This window comes from Zeus faber (assembly GCF_960531495.2).
Source record: "Zeus faber genome assembly, chromosome: 3".
Lineage (NCBI taxonomy): Eukaryota > Metazoa > Chordata > Actinopteri > Zeiformes > Zeidae > Zeus > Zeus faber.
Window position 1 is genome coordinate 24,609,850 of NC_137190.1, and position 21,725 is coordinate 24,631,574.

The 21,725-nt window shown below is 43.5% G+C and overlaps 1 protein-coding gene across 1 annotated transcript; it reads left to right on the forward strand.

Annotated features, from left to right (window-relative positions):
* Positions 1-2,324: 2,324 nt before the first annotated feature.
* Positions 2,325-4,220, forward strand: lrrc4cb (leucine rich repeat containing 4C-b; the record flags this gene model as incomplete). The annotated part of the gene is made up of 1 exon (XM_079997505.1): positions 2,325-4,220. The coding sequence occupies one exon, from the start codon at positions 2,325-2,327 to the stop codon at positions 4,218-4,220; it is 1,896 nt and encodes a 631-aa protein (XP_079853631.1).
* Positions 4,221-21,725: the final 17,505 nt, after the last annotated feature.

A 21,725-nucleotide genomic window follows, 5' to 3' on the forward strand; every position in this document is an offset into this window, starting at 1 on the left:
TCCTCCACCTTGACCTTGTGATTATACCAGTTTCCCTCTATTTGTATGCAGTAAAGAAAATAATTGATGCATGGTCTAGCGCATGTTAGATAAGTCTTGTTGCCTATAGGGGATCTTATACACTGGGGGGGTGAATAAGATGAAGGGTTATGTTTTGATTCGATGCCAGCGTTTTAATCTTGGACCTCCTCTGCGATACACATCCACACCAGTACAGGTTTTGCAACATGAGTTTATCACATAGAATTCAAATTCAGGAAAAAGACGCAATTGACGTTATTTTCCCCATATGCTTAGCTTGTCTGTAGAAAAGTGGTAATCCGTAATATATATATTTTTTTGTTATTTGCAAAAAATATTTTTCTTTTGTTAATGATCCGATCCCTTTTTTTTTGCTGTTACTATATAAGAAAAAGCTATTTCATGTATTTGCGTTCTGCATGTGTTCAACTCTATATGCTGTCTATATATTGTTGGGGGCGAGATCCTTTCCAGCCAATAATTCAAACCTCAAAACATTTGGATTGTCACAAACATTTAGTGTTACTCATTATCCTAATGAGAGGCAGAATTGACCTTTATTCAACTAGAACGGAGCAAAATACCAAAACATTTTTCCAATTTTGACTTATTTAATTTAATATTATTTAACTTAATTCATGCAGTTGAGACTGTCAATACTCGACTCATACTCTCCCTCTGAACAAAAAATTGTTAGAATGGCTTAAAATACACAATGCCTACAACAGTACAGAACAAGGTCAGCTACTGTTAATATGATATATGCATGTTGTACATTATACAATGAATACTTTGAAGTTATTCACCATGTAAGTCATTATAGGCAATTTTCGCCTCTCGGGAGTAAAGTAGTTCAGTCGTTGAAGAGCCTATATCGAGAAAAACGATCACTGTAAATTCATTCATGCCAGTACTTGCTGCTGCAGAACGGGGGGGGGGCAGGGAAGGAAAAAGTGTGCGTACTTTCTGTAGCTTGCAGGATTTGAGATGCATGCAGCCATTGCTCATCCTGCCTGCGAGTTCCCTCAGTACATACAATACCTGCAAGAGCCGTTGCTCTGCCATAGATGGAAATGCGGTTGTTTTCAAACAGAAAGATACAGTAGACACAATGATTACTTTTTTTTTTTCCTCCACGCAATGTCTCTCCTCTTCTCTTTCTAAAAAAAGCTAAACGGCTGTCAAATAAACAACACCTAACAAGCGAGCCATCATCAGGCTTTTATATCGGTGACAGAAAAGGTAAACCGTGCAACAACAAATAACAGAAAAAACTAAATCGGAATCATCTGTAGCAGTTGTCTTATGTGGGTGGTGTTCACCGGCAGTGCAGTGTTGCTTCACTTCCACTGTGGAAAAGATGAGCTGTGCCAAGGGAATGCGTGGGGTGGTGGGCTGATGGTATCTAAGGTTCCAGTGGAGGCCGCCCTCTCTTGTCGGGCTCCTGCTGTTGGCGTGGCAACCCAGCAAGTGCCAAACCCACTTTTTACAGATGCCATACAGATTCCACTTATTGGATCAGAAGCTTGGCAATTCTTTATAGTTTGGAAAATGCCTGTCACAACATCGCCGTTTCACCTGGCTTCCAGTTCCAACCAAAAGATTACTTGAATGAGTTGGGCTAGAGAGGTGGGAGGAAAAGGGTAGAGTGCTAAAAGATGAAGGCCCCCTGGGTAATGTTTTTATTACGCCCGAGAGATGAGGTCTTCAAAATATGCAGAAAAAGCCAGAAATCTAACATAATCAAACTTACTCCAATAAAAAATTATTTCCTGTTCTTTTTTAGAATTGGCACAAACTCGGTTCAGCATTAGAGGCATGCCCGTGTGAATCTAAAGTGAACATTAATCAATGTGGTTTTTCAAATGCAATTAAAAAAATAATAATAGGAAAATGCGGTCTGCTGGACCAAACAATATGTATCAGAGACGTAATTTTTCTGGAACAAATAAGGGGCGGTAGACTAATGAGCTACACAGGACTGGTGCTGAAAAATAAAAGAGAGCACCAAATACCTACTTACTTACTGAATCTGCATTTCTTAAAGTGTCTGTAGAAGTGTGCTAAAGTTTTGTAGCTGGATATCCATTCAATATTTTTTTTCCTCATTTTCTACACTATACAATGTTAAATACATGTTACACCTGGATTTGATCACATACTATATACAGTACTGCATATTTAAATATATTGTTCACGTTCATGCTCACAGAGCCTTTCCCTGCTCTGTTTGTGATTACTATCTAACCTTTGTTTCTTCTTTTCTCTCGTTGCAGACAAGAAAAACATCAGATGAACTATGAATGCTGAACACAATGATCTTCTCCCTCCAGCGCCAGACAATGAGAGGTCGTAGGCTAAAGGGGTCACTGTCCAACCCCCTCTTTGTGCTGCTGTTGGCCCTTCAGATCCTGGTGGTGGCGGGCCTGGTACGTGCGCAGACCTGCCCCTCGGTGTGCTCATGTAGTAACCAGTTCAGCAAAGTCATATGCACTCGCCGGAGCCTGCGCGACGTCCCCGATGGAATCTCCACCAATACCCGTTACCTGAATCTACAGGACAACCTCATCCAGGTCATCAAGGTGGACAGTTTCAAACACCTGCGCCACCTGGAGATCCTGCAGCTAAGCAAGAACCACATTCGCAGCATTGAGATCGGCGCCTTCAATGGACTGGCCAGCCTCAACACCCTGGAGCTCTTTGATAATCGGCTCACAACAATCCCCAATGGAGCCTTTGAGTATCTGTCCAAGCTGAAGGAATTGTGGCTACGAAACAACCCCATCGAGAGCATACCGCCGTATGCCTTTAACCGGGTGCCCTCACTGCGAAGGCTCGACCTTGGTGAGCTGAAGCGTCTTTCTTACATCTCAGACGGTGCTTTTAAGGACTTGAGCAACCTGCGCTATCTCAACCTGGGTATGTGCAACCTTAAGGAGATCCCCAACATTTTACCATTGGTCAAGCTTGAGGAACTGGAAATGTCAGGCAACCAGCTCGCTGTTATACAGCCGAGCGCTTTTACGGGATTAACAAACCTCCAGAAGCTGTGGATGATGCATGCACAGATCCAAACCATAGAGAGGAATTCCTTTGATGATCTGCAGTCACTGGTAGAGCTGAACCTGGCCCATAACAACCTCACCTTACTACCACATGACCTCTTCACTCCTTTGCATCGTCTGGAAAGGGTCCACCTCCATCATAACCCCTGGAATTGCAACTGTGACATCTTGTGGCTCAGTTGGTGGCTTAAGGAAACGGTCCCCGCCAATACCAGCTGCTGTGCCCGCTGCCACTCTCCAGCAAACTACAAAGGCCGCTACATCGGGGAATTGGACCACAGCTACTTCCAGTGTGACGTTCCAGTTATCGTGGAGCCACCCACTGACCTGAATGTGACGGAAGGAATGGGTGCAGAGCTCAAATGCCGTACAAGTACATTGACATCCATTAGCTGGCTGACACCAAATGGTTCATTGGTGACACACGGGGCTTATAAGGTGCGTTTGTCTGTACTAAATGATGGGACACTGAACTTTACTAGTGTCACCATGCAAGATACTGGAACTTACACTTGCATGGTGAGCAACACAGCGGGCAACATCTCCGCTTCTGCTGTGTTAAACGTCACTTCAGTAGAAAATAGCGGGGTGACCTATTTCACAACAGTCACGGTAGAGACTATTGAGTCTCCTGGAGATGAAAGCCAAACCCAACTTCCTCCCTTTGGATGGGTGTCGTCCTCAACCACTAAAGGCCCCCCGGTTTTGACACGTACCACCGAGCGGACTTACACGATTCCAGTTCTCGATCTGGATGGAGAGGGAGCTCTCAATGGCCTGGATGAGGTGATGAAGACCACAAAGATTATAATTGGTTGCTTTGTGGCCATCACTCTTATGGCCGCTGTCCTGCTGGTTATTTTCTACAAGATGCGGAAGCAGCATAACCAGCAGGATCCCGATGGCCCTGCCTCATCCATGGAGGTCATCACGGTTGAAGAAGAGCTCGCCGGGGTCGCTGCCATGGAGAGACACCTATCCCTGCCCCCTATGGAGCACTACAACCACTACAACACCTACAAGAGCAGTTACCATCACCCCTCTGTTCTCAGCACCATTCACAGCTCCACTACGCAGGAACCTTTACTTATTCAAGCCTGCTCTAAAGACAATGTACAGGAGACTCAAATCTGATGCTGCATATGTCAAAAAAAAAACAACAATATCAGCAGTTTTATATTTTGAGAACAATGGACCAAGGGGGAAGATAAAAGAAAAATAAATTGACATTGACTTCAAAGTTGACAAGTAATACATCAGCAATGGCGAAGGGACTGCGTATGGTATTTTAACAAGTGTCTTTACAAAAAACAAAAATTATTTATTGAAAAGTATGTCTAGTGGCAAAATGAAGAAAAACAAACTATGTGATAGCTTTTTTAGCTGCTCCTTGTTCTCTCTGTGTGTATTTCAGCGCAAGGGAAAGAATGGTTCACTACAAATGAATACAGAACACATTCGATTAACTCCACGCCAAAACAGAACACACAAGTGTGCCACATACTGCTGTCAAGGCAGTTTTAGGGTTAGTTGAAATCTTATTTCTGCTGAAACAAACACAAAAAATATATATATTTTTCCGTCTTTTGGAGGGCAATGGCAAATTATTGCAGTAAGTATAAAGCTTATTGTGGATAATCACCGGTTGTCATGACATTCCACTGCATATATGTATGACCGTATGTATATGTATGTGACAAATAATCTCTTGAACTTGAACTTAAGTGTGGAGAGCTCAACCACTTGCAGCGCGTATTAGCGCAGGTACAGTATACATCAAGTGCAAGACCCTGAAGTGGGCGTGTTTTTATAGATAACATATCCTTGATGTCACTCAGAGCAAGGAAACTTGCTCGCTGATGAATAGAACAAGGCCAGCCCCCTACTACACCCCTTCTGTTCCCTCCATTATTTAAATGTTATTTCCGACCATTTCCTCTCTCTCTCTCTCTCTCTCTCTCTCTCTCTCTCTCTATCCCCATCTCTATTCCTCACTGTCCTCCTGCCTCTCTGACTGTCTTCTTCCTCGCCCGACTCGTGCACATTCCTCACCCCTCGCCGTGTCTCGTTTGTCTCACTTTCACCCGGGCAAAAAATGAAAGGGAGCATACGGCTCCACTCCGCTTCCTCGTTTACCCAGTCATGATCAACGCCTGACCGGCGTCCCGTTACCTTGATATCGCCCGAGGGTCACACGAGTCCAGGCGCCACCTCGCGCCCATCTGTTGGCCCCCGACAATGAAGCAAATGAGGCGGCTTGCGTGGCACGACGTGACCCTCGGCGGCGGGCGACCGCGGGGCCGAGCGGGATGTGTCGAGGACAAGCCGCAGCAGCTCGTTAAACCGCAGGAGCGGCGGCGCTTGTGGATGAACGGAGGGGAAGGGCGACAACACAACAGCGGGCAGCTTTTTCACTTTCCACGCGCCCGACATCCGACACAGGGCACGGTGCTTTGATATCGGAATGACCGTTTGCCGGGGCCTCGTTTCCTCTTTGTCATATACACACGCACACACACTTTGATGCTGAATAATTTATTGCCTATCAAATTATTGTCTCGTTCGGCGAGGATGTTTTCGCGCCGTGCTTTTCCATTTAGCCGTTTCAAAGGCAGAGTCTGCTGGGAGGAGGCGAGGAGGGAGAAACAGCGGGTGCTGGGGCGATGAGGGGGCCTTCAAAAGTTCACATCTAGATATATGAAAACTGAGCCAGGTGAAAAATAGATAAGGAATAAGGGAATAAACAAAAAACAAAAAAAATGAAAAAAACAGCCATGATGGGCCATCACTATGGAAACAGCGACCTTGTGTGGAAAAAAGCAAGAGGAGGGTGGATCTGCGTTCAGCGTCGCTCCCCCATTCCACGAGCATTTTCCGTTTGCGTTTTTATTGCGTTGTACTCCTATGATCGTCCACTTTGTGGGTAAATGTCTGTGAAAGTGTCCAAAGGATATGTGAGGTCGGGAAAGGTGTGTCATACAATGAACAGCGAGACCGGTTTGGACTGGCAGATGTTCTAATAATTGGTTTAAGTGTCAATGAGGGCAGCGGCTGAAGTTCACAGAACGTACATATATGTATATATAGAATATATATATACATGGATATGAATATATGATATATATATATATATATAAATATATATATATATCAGCCTATTGCCTACATTTTCTGGTGTGTCTCCCAATGTTTCTCCATACCGCCATGAACGAATAGGTAAACAGTAAGCAAGACCCAGGAAAATGGTTGGAATGATTTCTTATTGAGCGACGTCGGCTTGTTATTGAATATTCGTCCAATGTCAAAACCCAACAATGACACTGCTGTCGTTGATAGTGAACCATAATTTCCCTTTTGACTGATTTCTTTTCAACGCTCCGTTCTTTTCAATGCTTTCGGTGGCTTACTGATCCAGTGTTGGTGCAGACTATGGTGAAAAAAAAATACAAACAAACAACACAAGGCTATAGAGGATATTTTTAGATATGTGGGGATGAGCTGGGGGTTGTGAGTTATTCTGGGAGAATGAAGAATCTCTGAGATGACATTTACTAGATGTAGAATGTAATACTGTGGGGAATTATTTGAATGGCAAAAAGAAATGAAGGACTGAACCTCGGGAAATATTGGACTTGACATAGCAGCAGGGTGAGCTTGATTTTTTTGGTGCGACCACCTTCACCAAGGTGATCAGATTCCTCTGTTTTTTTTTCTGCCAACTGTCTGTGTTTGGGGGGGAGGGATATAAAAGTGGGGGTTTTCTCCTATTTTTGGAGAGAATAAATCGCTAACGGTGAAGCATTTCTACAAAAAATATTTTCAAAATTAACATGCAAAAAACTTTTCAGATCAAAAATTTTACATGTGCTTTAATTGTAAAAAAAAAAACAAAAAAACAAAAAAAACAAACAAAAATAAATTAAAAAAACAGCAAAGAGACTGTGCTTGTAAGGAGTCAAATTAATTTCTCTGAGGATGACATTCGGTGATTGATGTCCGAGATTGTAGTTCATACTGTACATGAATACAAATAAAAAAATGCAGTTCTTTTCCTATATATTTCATGTCCTGTATTGTCCCCATAATGCTTTCACTGTTACATTTGCATATGAATAAACATAAACCGTGACAACGACACAAGCCAAATAGTATGCAGTCATAACAGAAGGATCGGTCGAATCGCTTTTTAGGTAAGAATGTAGGTCAATATTGTGATCAAAAATATAGACCCAGGTATTGCCATATATGGGCTTCCGTACGACGCGTCAATTTCAGACGACACCTGACCTTTTGATTTGTGACTTTGAACCTTTTGATTTGTTTCATTAACGTTTCATTCACTTCCAATATCAAAAGGAACGTTGTCGCGATCCGGCGGCAAACAGTCGTGTTGCCAAATCCACTCAAGCCTCATTCATGAAGTTATCGGTTTGTTTAATTGTGTTTTATGTGATTGGCTTCAACAAAACCATAACTTCATTAGCAATTGACTCACTACTTAATCCACTTAGCGTCCAAGTGGGTAATTTACAGCGTAAAACCGCCGCGCTAAACCACTGTGACAACGGACTCAGTCAGAAAGCAAATTGTCCAGAAAAAGAAGAGTTGAAACCAAAGCGATTTCAGAGGAGACTTGAGCAGCGTTGATACTTAAAACCGTTATAATTGGGGAGAGCCAGTGGCACGACTGCACGATGACAGCAGCTGGGTTGTTTTTTTTCTTGTGAAAAGAAAAAGGAAAGTGCTGTCTTTATCTTGACGACGGAGCGACTGAACTCCAAAGTCTTCCCCAATCGTCCAGCAGGGATCAGCAACTAAAGACCAAGCACTTTCGAATTCACGGGCACGTCAGACTGTTTTGGAAATGCAAACTGTTCGAGAATTAAACATCAGCGTTTGCCTCCAGGGGGTAAAGAAAGACATCGGCTTTCCATAATCTGTGCTATTCTGTGTCTCCATCGGAAATGCGCCAACAGCCATTTCTGACAAGCAGCTTATTATCTGATAACAAGATTACAGTATTTACAAAGTTCCCATGCAGCGTTAGAGCTGATATTCAGCTAAACTTTTTTTTTTCTATCTTCAACAGAACATCTAGCTGCTTCGGATGGCAGTTGCTAATCTTGTCATTATTTAGGATTTGAATTATTTAGGATCTCAGTTATGTATTATATATATATATTTATATATTTATATATATATATATATATATATATGTAGGATTCCAGTTTTTATATATATATATATAGATATGATTTCAGTAAATTATTATATATAGGATTTCAGTTATTTATTATATATATAGTATTTCAGTTATTTATTATTAAAATATTTGGTGTGGGGATGGTGTGGATCTAGGTGATTGGGATCAGAGTGGCTGCATACTTGTTGCTGGTTGGTTGGTCTAACGAGCATCAGGTAAAACCCCCATCCCCACACACACTCAGGAGAGGAGCCCTGTCATGACATGTTCTATCTGCTCCTGGGCTAATTCCAGCTTGCCCACTCCCAACAATAAACGGGTGTTTACAACCCCCATCTTCTGTGGCTCTCTGCCGGAGGGCCCTAAACCACCACTAGGGTGGCGTGTGGCAGGCGAAACTGCCACACTGGCACCTGAACAGGGACTCTCCAGCACGGGGAAGGGACACAGAAGAGCTGTCTGAAGACACCCTGAGGCCACTAGCGGTTAAATGGGCGGCTCCAGCACCACCATGTACATGTATGTGACAAATAAACCACTTGAACCTGAACTTGAACGTGAACCGCTGCCTAATGGTAGCAGCAGCACCTAGGGGGTCCGGCGGAGGACCGGGTGAGATGCAGGAGCAGCAACCACCACATATATATATATATATATATATATATATATATATATATATATATATATATATATATATATGTGTGTGTGTGTGTCTGTGTGTGTGTGTGTATATGTATGGGTGTATATGTATATATATATACATATGTATGTGTGTACTGTATGAGTGATATGTATATATATATACATACACATATGTATGTGTGTATATGTATATATATGTATGTGTATGTGTGTGATTTCAAATAACCAAGTCTTCACCTAAGGAATGAAAATGTGCTTTGCATTAGGCATTTATTTTCAAGAAGTGGACACATTTATTGTCCTTAGCTGAATCAGAACGTCTTTCATTACACAACAGAGAGTATAATATGAAAGATTTGACATATACTGTACAGGACATCATGCAGCATTATATTTGACACTGGTGGGCAGCCTGTGAGCCACACTCTATAAGGCTATTTATCAAGTCATGGTTATTCAAGAGAACAGATTGTGATTTTTGACGCAAATTACACTCCACACCCCAAAAAACCTGTTGCCATGGGATCGCTCTAGCTGACAAGAAGTGTTGCATAGCAAGGCATAAAGAGCTTGCCTGTAGGCCGGCGGCTTGCACAGCACACCTGTAAAGCAGAGCAGCATCGTGTAACCTCGCTGCGCTGTTCTTCCACATGTGGCCAGGCCATGTGGTCAGGCCCTTGATGACTGTGATCCTACTACGAGTCCCGTTTGTCTCCTTGTGATATGTTTCTCACATATTTGTGCACAACAAAAGATATTGTGAGAAATAAAAAGCTATCATTTGCATAGATCCATGACATTTGTGAGGTTCATTCAGAAAAGAAAACGTCAGCGAAGGTCACACGGAGGCATTGTAAGGACACAGGTGTTAAACTTAGTCATATCAATTCAATGAATAATTAAAGAGTTTTTCGAGATGCTCAGCTGAGACTGAACAGATAGACCAGCTAGGAGTGACTTCATTGTTGAAATAATCGAAATGGTGTCACTTTTCCGAATATACTGCACTACAGAGTCATTCTTTCATATACTTGCATGTGACATTAAAACCCGCTTCATTTTTTCGTCAGAAGTAGTTTTTTTCCCACTTGAAAATAAGAAATAAGAACATATTTGTTCGACCACAGAGGCTACTGCTAAATGTGAATGGCAGGAAATAAATATATCTTATATTAAAGTATCAATACATATCTGAGGAATCTATATAGACATGCTCTATGCTCTGCAAAACTTTAGGATCGCTTTGAATAGTTGTTTGGCTACACAACAAATTCTAACTCTTGAGGCTGCATTAAGCAATATTTTTGCTAATAAAATTGGAATCAGAAGACCCTGTATAATGTGAGGAATTGCTAAATTCTGCAGATTGTCCTAAAAACCATCTCCCCAATCGACCGCGACAAGTGCTTTTCGGCGAACTGCTTTCTTCTTAATGATCCGTCAGTCCTAACTGGCTTGCTACACTGCCGTGGCCGGCAGCTCAGAACCCTCTGGTACTGCTCCCTGGCAAGCCCAATGTGCTGGGGATTCTGCTGAAGATCAGACGAATAACTGATTGATCATCTACTGTAATGTACCAGAATGGCCTCTACATCGGCTTGCGCTCGTGTCTTCCAATGGATTCCTTCTCTTCCACCGTAGGTCGATGTTAAAAAAACGTTTTACTCCACTTTGCTTACAAGTACTTGACTTCGTCTAAATATACATGAGATACTGTACACACAGGCTTAAGTCAATTTCTCTCAGTCAGGAATTCACTCTATTCTAGGGTTACCACATTTTGAAAACCCCAAACCGGGACCTTTATCTAATCAGGGGGTAAGATAGATAAGGGTCCCGGTGAGTAAGAGAGTGACTGAGAGAGTGTCCCTGTTGTGCACGGGCCCTTTTTGTTTCGTTCAATAAAGTAACGGAGAGGAACGGGGCATGGAGCCCTGTACTCGGCTATAGGAGGCTCTGGCCCTGCACCTACATCCACACCCACACACATACACACACATACACACACTCACACGCACGCACGCACGCAACCCACACACATGCACACACACACACACACCCCTACACCCACTTCTCTGGTGGGATGTTCGATCCCCACTTGCCTGTATACAGTCTATGATATATGTTAGTGCTGAAAACAAGTATAATATTACTATTATTATTTTAATTGTGCGTTCACAGCTAGAAACCGGGACAATCCCAGACAAACCACAACGTCTGGTCACCCTACTCTCTACCCCACTCTATTCAGACATACTGGAGTAATGGACATATCTGTATATACATAATTGCCTATTCCATATACATAAGCATATTCCCTCTATCTATTCCATTTTATTTCATTTTATTTTATTGCATTTTATTTTATTCTATATATTTTTATTTTTATTCTATAAGTATTCGACTTACTGTATTACGTTTTAGGAGTCAGTTAGTTGGTGTTTTAGAAAGACATTTTTTCCTAGGACATATTGTGTGTTATCACTGGGTGCGTTGCATTACATTTCACTGCATATATGTATGAAAGTATGTATATGTATCTGACGAATAAACCTCTTGAATCTTGAATCTTGAAAACAAATCGCAGTTTGTACTGTTGAAGATGGACACCCGTCAAAAGATTTCACTCGTAAATCCAGGGTTCTCATTCATGAGGGAGTGTTGCAGTGATGCAGGTGCTATCAGACGTGGATTTCATAGAAAGCGCCTCATACAGTATGTGGGATGTGATGTGTTGTTAGATTCTGCCAACGCCACATCAATGGCATGACCGGATAATTGTTGCTGAGTCATCGGAGGAGTTCCAAACTGCGGGAGCCACGCAACACAGGTCGCCCGTATATTGCAGTGGAGAAGACGTGTGGTCAGAGGCTTTGTGGATGAGCAGGGTTTGGTCTGTCAACGTTCCAAGATGAGATGAGATGAGAGCCTGACCGCAGCGTTGCCTCAAATAGCAATTAACTACCTGGGCCGTTCTGAGTGCAACGACCAAATGAAATATTGATCAGCACTCACGCCCTTCTTAAATGCCAGGACATAGGTGCAGTTAAGAGGAGTACCAAGCAGTAATTACATATGGCAGATAGATAGATAGATAGATAGATAGATAGATAGATAGATAGATAGATAGATAGATAGATAGATAGATAGATAGATAGATAGATAGATAGATAGATAGATAGATAAATACATACCTACTTACATACATACATACATACATACATACATACATACATACATACATACATACAATTTAGAATCAGCAGCAGATTCAGTACTTAATACTGAAGAGAACTAATATAAAATGAATAACGACCCATGGTTTGTATTCATGTAATGGGCATCATGGATCCCATTGCCACAAGGTTGGGATTGAGACCGATTCATTTGTAGGGGTTAACAGTCACCGCCTTAATCTGCCTGAAAAATTGTATTAAATATGTAGCCTGCAAGACAAGATTTACGCCAAGGTGTTGATATCCACCAGATTTACATCTGAATTAGTGAGGAATAACGTCGTTGTATTCCGCCATCTAAAGCCCCGGAAGACACAAAATCCGTTGTGTTGTCTATGTCAGGTGTGTGTAAGCAGAGGAGTAGGGGTGTCGTGCTGTTCAAATATTTAGATGTATGCCTTTCCTCAGGCCCATAAAAAAAGCGTAAAAAAGCAGAGAAGGGGAAAGGAGAGACTCTTTTCTCCCCACGAACTTGCAGCAAAGCGCTTTTCCTCGTGCTACATTATGGAGATGTGCCAAGCTCTTACCAATAACCTTGATCACCCCTTTAAAGGATTACACGCTTTGACATTTTGTTATTTGTGTACATACAAATAACATCTCGATCTCTGTGCGCATGGCATTGTTATCTGCCGGGGAAATGGGTGAGTACAGTGGGCCTTTCATCGCCGAGCCCGCGCTATTAAGTGATGACCTTTTGACCAAACGCTTTACATCTCAAACATTTAAATCCTGTTCCGACTCCTTTGTCAGCTTTAGGTGGAAGAGAGGGGGAAAAAAACAAAAACGCCTGTCGTTTGAAAATCCATGCATGCAAATTAGCTTTTATCTGCAGATTCAATGTGCTCCATCAAGATATGAGAATAAGTTCAGGGCTTTTCTTTGTGCGTTTGAATTTAATGGAACGCTGGCCATGGTCTTGTTGCTTAGCAATGCTGTTATTAGATTTACATTCCTGGATTAGTCTTAAGTGTAATTTCAGGGCTTTGTGGTTTGTACACTGTTGTTTTTATGATGGATTTTCATGCCCGATCTCACCTAATTACGAAGCATTCAAGGACTTGCGTGGTATAATGCTGCCTTTAGTAGACATCATGTTGAATGGCACGATTGTAGCGCCATACATCCATTTTCAGTTCGAGGCAATTTCCTTCAGATTTGACTTACTTGACGGTGTTGACACAAAACCGCGTTCCAAACTATTATGCAAGTTGGATTTAAGTGTCATAAACATTAAATTTTTGGTTTTCCAATTAAACTCATGGATGGTATTGTGTCTCAGGGCTCTTTGGATCACTGAAATCAATCTCAGACACCTGTGATAATTAGTTTGCCAGGTGAGCCCCATTCAAGGAAAACTACTTAAGAAGGACGTTCCACATTATTAAGCAGGCCACAGGTTTCAAGCAATATGGGCAAGAAAAAGGATCTCTCTGCTGCCGAAAAGCCTCAAATAGTGCAATGCCTTGGACAAGGTATGAAATATTAGATATTTCACGAAAACTTCAGCGGGATCATCGTACTGTGAAGAGATTTGTGGCTGATTCAGAGCACAGACGGGTTGGTGCAGATAAAGACATAATGAGGAAGGTTTCTGCCAGACAAATTCATGGGATTAAGAGAGCAGCTGCCAAAATGCCGTTACGAAGCAGCAAACAGGTATTTAAAGCTGCTGGTGCCTCTGGAGTCCCGTGAACCTCAAGATGTAGGATCCTCCAGAGGCTTGCAGTTGTGCATAAACCTAAACTATTCGGCCACCCCTAACCAATGCTCAAAAGCAGAAACGGTTGCAGTGGACCCAGAAATACATAAAGACGCATTTTCAAACAGTCTTGTTTACTGATGAGTGCCGTGCAACCCTGGATGGTCCAGATGGATGGAGTTAGGGTCCCTAACGGTGTGAAAATGACCTCGGCAAAGTATATAGAGTTTCTGACTGACCACTTTTTTCCATGGTACCTAAGGAAGAAGCGTGCCTTCCTCAGCAAAATCATCTTCATGCATGACAATGCAGCATCTCATGCTGCAAAGAATACCTCTGTGTCATTGGCTGCTTTGGGCATAAAAGGAGAGATACTCATGGTGTGGCCCCCATCCTCCCCTGACCTCAACCCTATTGAGAACCTTTGGAGCGTCCTCAAGTAAAAGATCTATGAGGGTGGGAGGCAGTTGGCATCAAAACAGCAGCTCTGGGAGGCTGTTCTGACATCCTGCAAAGAAATTCAAGCAGAAACTCTCCAAAAACTCACAAGTTCAATGGATGCAAGAATTGTGAAGGTGATATCAAGGAAGGGGTCCTATGTTAACATGAAACTTGGTCTGTTAAGTTGTTTTTGATTGAAATAGCTTTTGATTTCAGTGAATATGACCTCCTAATGCTACAAATTCAACAAATGACTATTTTCAGTTCTTTACAACCTCTAAAATGTTTTGAAACTTGTTTTGAAATAATTTGGAACTGTGCATTTTGAGTTTTTTATTTTTGAAAAAAATACTGTTATCATTGGGAGGTTTGTTCAATAACATTCGAATTATACCCTAACATTTAGGAAAATTGATGACTTGAAAATTATACTGTCATTTGCATCGACTATTTAGGAAAATCTGAGAAAAATATAATTTGCATAATAATTTGGAACGCGGTGTAGTTGATGCACGGTTATTGATTACAATACTACGATTCTAAAGTTCAGTGCATTCCTTTGCGTTCAGTGCTTCCTGACATTGTTCTCCACAAATTGACCTTGATCACAGTCGTATGCAGTGAAACGGGGGCTTCACATTTTATTAACGTCGTATTGGTACTGGTACAGTATAATAGGCAGCACTTATACAGTATTACTGTGTGGGCCAGCGCTCTTGTTCCCTACACAGTTCACTTTCATTTTGCATGGAAAGTCAAAGGAAAGGCAAATGGGTTATCAACCTCGTGGCGTGTTGATGATGTCATGTTTATGCAAACCAGCTGATGACATCACCTAGCGACTCCGGGGGAAGCCAAAGGGCTGCTTACAGGAAAAATAAGATGTCACTGTCACAATTTGAGAAGGTGAAGATACAAGATTTGTGGCGGAATTAAAAACCCTCTTTTAAGTCCAATTTACCCGCTGCGAGCGGTAATATTGATTGGGAAACATTGATCCGATCCACGTGTCCATGTGATGGCATGTGGAGCAGATAGAGCCACATTCAAAAGGAGGGAGAAGCCTCCCGGGTTCCAGTGGCTCAGAAGTGCACAAACTCCAGCTTTATTCTTCCCTTCCCCTTCATTCCCATTCTGCTTCATGCTGGAGCAAGGTGCCTGGATCCCTTTACCAATGCATAACATTTTATATGTGCTAGTGTTGCTTTATTCAGCAGAACGTGCAACATCTGCTGAAATACACGATGCCTTACACGGAATAAGAGAATGCCAAAGGGAGCGGAATATTGCTTTCTTTCTCTACAGTAGAGACATTTTTTCTTTTTATTTACTGTAAACTTAAAACCTGTTTCCTCCATCTTCTCGCACTACCAGTTGGCCAACATTGTTATTTTGTGGGGTGATTCATCCTGTTAACCATGGCTCCCTACCCTGCACATGTGACAACACCCTGCATATGCTTTGCTGTGCACCTCGCTTTATTTTGCTCTCTCTCTCTCTCTCTCTCTCTCGCTCTCTTTCTCTTTCTCTCTCAAGGTCTGGATGTCGGTTGTTGACGCTCGTGTCCTCGCGGTCCCTCCTTCTGACTGGAAAATCCTCGCTGTTCCCATGTGTCACCGTGGGCGCTGGGCGTCCGCCACCCGGCACCTCTCGCTGTCTCCTCCAGTTCACTTCCTCCGTGGAAAAGCAGTCGCGCTGTGTTTCCACTGTTTTTACCGTGACAGTGATGGGGGGTGATTAACAAAAAGAGACACTGTTAACTGATATCTGTTTGACATTTCTAGTGGCACTCAGTTGTTCACAGTTGTTGGCTTTCATTGCCCATATGGCGCCGTTCACTCGTCCATCTGTGCGTTTGGCTTCAGCCCCTGTCGTTACCGTTCATTTTCCATTGTAAAAACCGGTGCGTACCCTGAGAGGGGGCAGGCTTGGCAGAGCTTCCTATATTATCTTCTGCTAATACGTTCTTTCTTGTCGTTTTTCTTCGCCCCAACTGTGGGCCGATGGTGTCGTCTAAATCTCCTCTGGAAAATTGCGAACTGGCTAAGCCCTTTGAGACTCTAACTGTGATTAAGTACCATATAAATAAACTTGACCTGACTTGACTAGACAATGCACACTGCCCGGAGGAAAGGAAGTAAACTCCACTCACTTGACTGAATAGGGAGTAAAGAATCCATTTGCTTTGGGCTTTGGAGAGAAATGGCCCTGGATTCATGAAATGTGAGGAAAGAAACTGTAATTCTCTGGACATTGATCACGATGCAGCGGCGAGGGCAACGGCGGAACTGAGGTTCTTCCAAACACAAGAACATGATGAGAGCGAAGGAAAGGAGAGTAGGATGATTTCTAACACATCCTGGCGAGCAATGACAAGTGTGTGTGTGTGTGTGTGCGTGTGCGCGGAACATAATTTGACGGCCCGCCTCATTCATCCTCGGCGGAAGCTAACATTGAGGTGTGGTAATTTATGAGGTGTTCCCACTGTTTGTCTGCACGCCGCCATGTGTGTCCGCGCTCAAATTATTTTTGGAACATTTATGATTAATGGGGCTCCCACCTCCTTGATAGATAGCTGGCAGTCCTTCGGCTAATTCGTTCTGGCCTGAATGGTATCGAATGCTACGCAAGGTCAAGAGACTGTCCACGCCGCTGCGTTCGTTCATTCATCGCGGTGAGATGAATTCTATATGTCTTCTATTTGTAAAAAATTTCAACTCAACTGATTTTTTACCCAGTGGAAGCCCTAGTTCACATCTGAAGTTAACTAACAGGGCGTCAGGTCATTAAGGCCTAACTGGTATAAAACATATCAATATATCCAGAGGTTTCACTTAATTTAAGTTAACATCTTCAAAGTTCACATTTACAAATCTGGATGAAGATGGGAACTTACGTTGCCATGTGAACATTGTTGCATGCATATACTGTATGTGTGTGTGTGTGTGTGTGTGTTATGTCATACATACTGTATATATGCATTGGTTTATATATATATGGAATATGCATATTGTGTGTATATATATATATATATATATATATATATGTATATTCTTCTGTATATATATTTTTTTTTTTTAATCTCATTTTGGTTTTAATTATTTATTATCTATCTCATTTACATATACAGAATATACTGTATATATGACTAGATTGGTGTCTGCCATGCCCGTCATCTATTACAGGGACAAATGGTGATAGGGTAAGATAAGACAATACTATCTTATACTATCTCATACTATCTCATACTAACATAGGAAATACACAGTACAGCTCTGAATCGGTGAGATGTATTAAAAATTGTGCCGGCTGAGATGTAGGGAACTTATCACAGTGCGGGTCTCCATAACCTCAAAGTGGCCAATTTGAGCTTTTTCTGATGAGCTCCACCGCATTAGATCAGGACATGATGTTAAAAATGTCTGACTTGCAAGAGACGACTGGACTAAGCTGTGAGCATGGAGATAGGATTTTAGTGGAAACACACTGGGAGCTCAGCGCCTGATTCTGTTGCTCAAACAATGAAAAACAGGCCATGCGTACACCTCGCTCTTTCATGGAATACTGTATCGGACAAGTTTTAACCACTATGCAGCTACATGCGGAAGAAAAGAAAAGACGATCCCGCTCCTTTGGTTCCAAGAACAAAATCCAATTTCTTCTTCGCCATCCAAAATGACACCTGACTGCCTTCAAGTCCCCCACACAAACAATTTCAGAGGGCTCAAAGGTTGGGAGCAGACAAGGGAATAGTAGGTGTTTGAGAGCCACAAAACGCCGGTCATGGCTGAAAGGCAACTGCATTTTTGTCAAACTGAGAAACATCGTCTGGAATGGATTCCTTCCATGAGGTTGAAAACATAAAACTTGTCTGAATGGTATTTTTTAAGCACCATTGTCCTACTGGTTGTAATGCAATATTTCCAGTTGCACAACGACGCAGCTGTGAAGTGTTCAGGACATGGACGGTATTTACACTGTACTTCCACTGTAATAACAGTGTTTATATTACAAAGGTAAACGGTTGGTTAGTTAAATGTATAGAGGATACACTGATTACAGTATTTTTCCATTTTATACATTTGGACTGTCCATAAAGAGTAACACCCATCTACTGTAACTCTGTGTCATTTCTAGATTCAAGATTCAAGAGGTTTATTTGTCACATACATATACATACTTTCAAACATATATGCAGTGAAATGTCAATGCAACGCACCCGGTGATTTCACACAATAAGTCCTAGACTGAATACAGTAGCTACCTAAGAATCTACTTGACAAACTGATTCCTAAAATGTAATGCAGTAAGTCGAATGCTATAGAATAAAATTAAAATATATAGAATAAAATAAAATAAAATAAAATAAAATAAGAACTCAAGGGTAATGCAGGGTGGGGGTACAGAATAGATAAAGGGAATAGGCTTGTGTATATGGGATAGACTTATGTATATGGGATAGGCTATTTATGTATATACAGATATGTGCATTAAGTGGCATGTGAACACCGAACAACCCAGAACAGTGACACAGTATGCGGTACAGTATGCTACATACAGTACAGTAGGTAGTGGAGCCTAGTGCATGGCTCAGTTAGGACCCCTGGTGAGGTCAGCATTGACAGTTCTTATGGCTTGAGGGAAGAAACTCCGTCTCAGTCTCTCTGTTCTCGCTGTGTGACTGCAGAGGCGCTTGCCTGACCGCAGCAGCTGAAACAGTCCGTTGTTGGTGTTGAGGATCCTTGAGGATCCGTTGAGGATCCTTCATGATCCTGCGGGCTCTGCTACTACACCTCCTGATGTATAAGTCCTACAGGGAGGGGGGTGTAGTTCCAGTGGTACATTCAGCTGAACGTACCACCCTCTGAAGGGCCCGCCTGTCCTGAACAGTACAGTTCCCAAACCAGGCAGTGATGTTGCCTGTCAGGATGCTCTCCACTGCTCCAGAGAAGAAGGACTTGAGGATCCTCACCGAGACCCGGAATTTCCTCAGCTGCCTGAGGTCGTTAAGATGCTGCCTCGCCTTTCTCATCAGAGTGTCTGTTTGCAAAGTCCATGTTAAATCCTCTGTGATGTGGACTCCCAGGTACTTGAAGCTGCTCACTCTGTCGAAAGAAGTCTCATTAATCACCAAGGGTGCGTGCATCCTCGGTTGTAATCCACGCCTAAAGTCCACAATCAGCTCCTTAGTTTTTCTGACGTTCAGGTGGAGGCTGTTGTCCTGGCATCAGGACAACAGCCTCCACCACCACCTCTCCTCCACCACCACCTCCACCTCCACCACCACCTCTTCACGGTAGGCCTTCTCATGGCCGTCGGTGATCAGGCCCACGAAAACAGTGTCGTCAGAAAACTTGAAGATGGTGTTGGAGCTGGACCTGGCCACACAGTCATGTGTGTACAGGGAGTACAGTAGGGGGCTGAGAACGCAGCCCTGGGGGGATCCTGTATTCAGAGTGAGGGAGCTGGACATGTGCATCCCCACCCTAACCACCTATGGCCGGGCTGAGAGAAAGTCCAGGATCCAGGTACACAGCGGAGTATTCAGTCCGAGCTCCTTTAACTTGACAGCCAGTCTGGTGGGGACCATGGTATTGAAAGTTGAACTATAATCGATGAACAGCAATCTCACATAGGCCCCCTTCCGGCCATCCAGGTGAGTGAGTGTGGTGTGCAGTACCTGGGAGACCGCGTCATCCGTGGATCTGTTCTGCTGGTCCAAGCTGCGGGGCAGGGAGGCACAGATATAATCCTTAATCACCCTCTCGAAACACTTCATGACCACCGAGGTGAGGGCCACCGGACGGTAGTCATTCAGGCAGGCAGGAGAGGTGATCTTCGGGACAGGAATGATGGTGGACCTCTTGAAGCAGGACGGGACCACTGATTCAGGACGGGACCACTGATTCAGCCAGGGAGATGTTGTATATTGTAATGAACCCCGGGGCTAGCTGGTTAGCACAGGTCTTCAGTACTCTTCCAAATATGCCATCTGGGCCCACACCTTTCCTGGTGTTCACCTGCATCAGAGCCCTCCTGACGTCATGCTCGGACACTGAGAGTGCGCGCTCATCCCCAGCGGTGTAACTCCAATTAGCCGGCGAGCTAGCGGTGCTGTTATCAGACTCAAAACGCTCATAAAAGGGGTTCAGTTCGTTGGTGAGGGAAGCCTCCACACTTATGGCTGGGGAGGAGCTGCTCTTGTAGTTAGTAATAGTGCAGTATCTGCAGCCCCTGCCACAAGCCTCTGGTGTCCCATTGCTCCATCTGTAGCACCACAGTCTCTCTGTACGTTCGTTTAGCGTCCTTCACCGCCCTCCGCAGATTTGTAATTGTCCATATTTCGCCGCTTTGTAATTGTCCATAATTCCGGATACAAGACCGTCGTTGTAAGCAGCCGTGTGAGCATTCAGAGCACAGCGGATGGATTTATCGACCCACGGCTTCTGATTTGGAAATATCCAAACTTTGCACGATGCTGTCCGCTAATGTAGCCACGAAGCTCACCGCTACGTCTGTAAACTCGCTGACGTCACTTGAACTTGATTGGAACACGTTCCAGTCAATGTCAGTCATAGCGTCCTGAAGCGCAGCCTCTGATTGGTCCGTCCACCGCTTCACTTCCCTCTTCACCACCAATTCTCGCGCGATCAGAGGCCTGTAAACGGGAGCCAGCGAAATTGTGGCGTGATCTGATTTCCCGAAAGCAGGGAGTGAGACGGTCTTGTATCCGTTCTTGTAAGGTGGGTAGTAATGGTCCAAAGTTCTATCTCCCCTGATGGCACACGTGATGTGCCAGTAGAAATTAGGCAGAACCTTTTTAAGGTTCGCCCTGTTAAAGTCCCCAGTCACCACCACAGCCGGATCGGGATGTTTGTTTTAATATCCGCACAACACATCATACAGGTCCGACAGTGCTGTGTCGGTGTCCGCTTGCAGTGGAATATAAACGGCTGTAATGCTGACCGTGCTGAATTCCTGGGGGAGATAAAATGGACGGCATAAGATTATCAGCTGTTCCAGGTTCGGCGAGCAGGAGCGGGAGAGAGTCTTGATGTTGTTGCTGGGGCACCAGCGATTGTTTAACATGAGGCAGATGCCTCCACCTTTGGATTTCCCAGACTCCCCCGATCTGTAGCACGGAGCAGGACTCGGCTGGACGAATGGCTTCATCCGGCGCCAGTGGGTGCAGCCATGTCTCCGTCAGGCAGAGGACGCAACAGTTTCTCGTGTCCCGTTAGAATTTAATCCTCGCTCAAAGTTCATCCATCTTGTTCTCCAGAGACTGAACGTTGGCAAGAAGGATGCTTGGCAGAGGTTGACAGTAAGGTTGCGTCCTCATTCTGACCCGAAGCCGCCTCGTTTACGGTGCTTTCTCTGTGGGCCAGCCCGTGGAACAGCGGCTCCATTGTTGT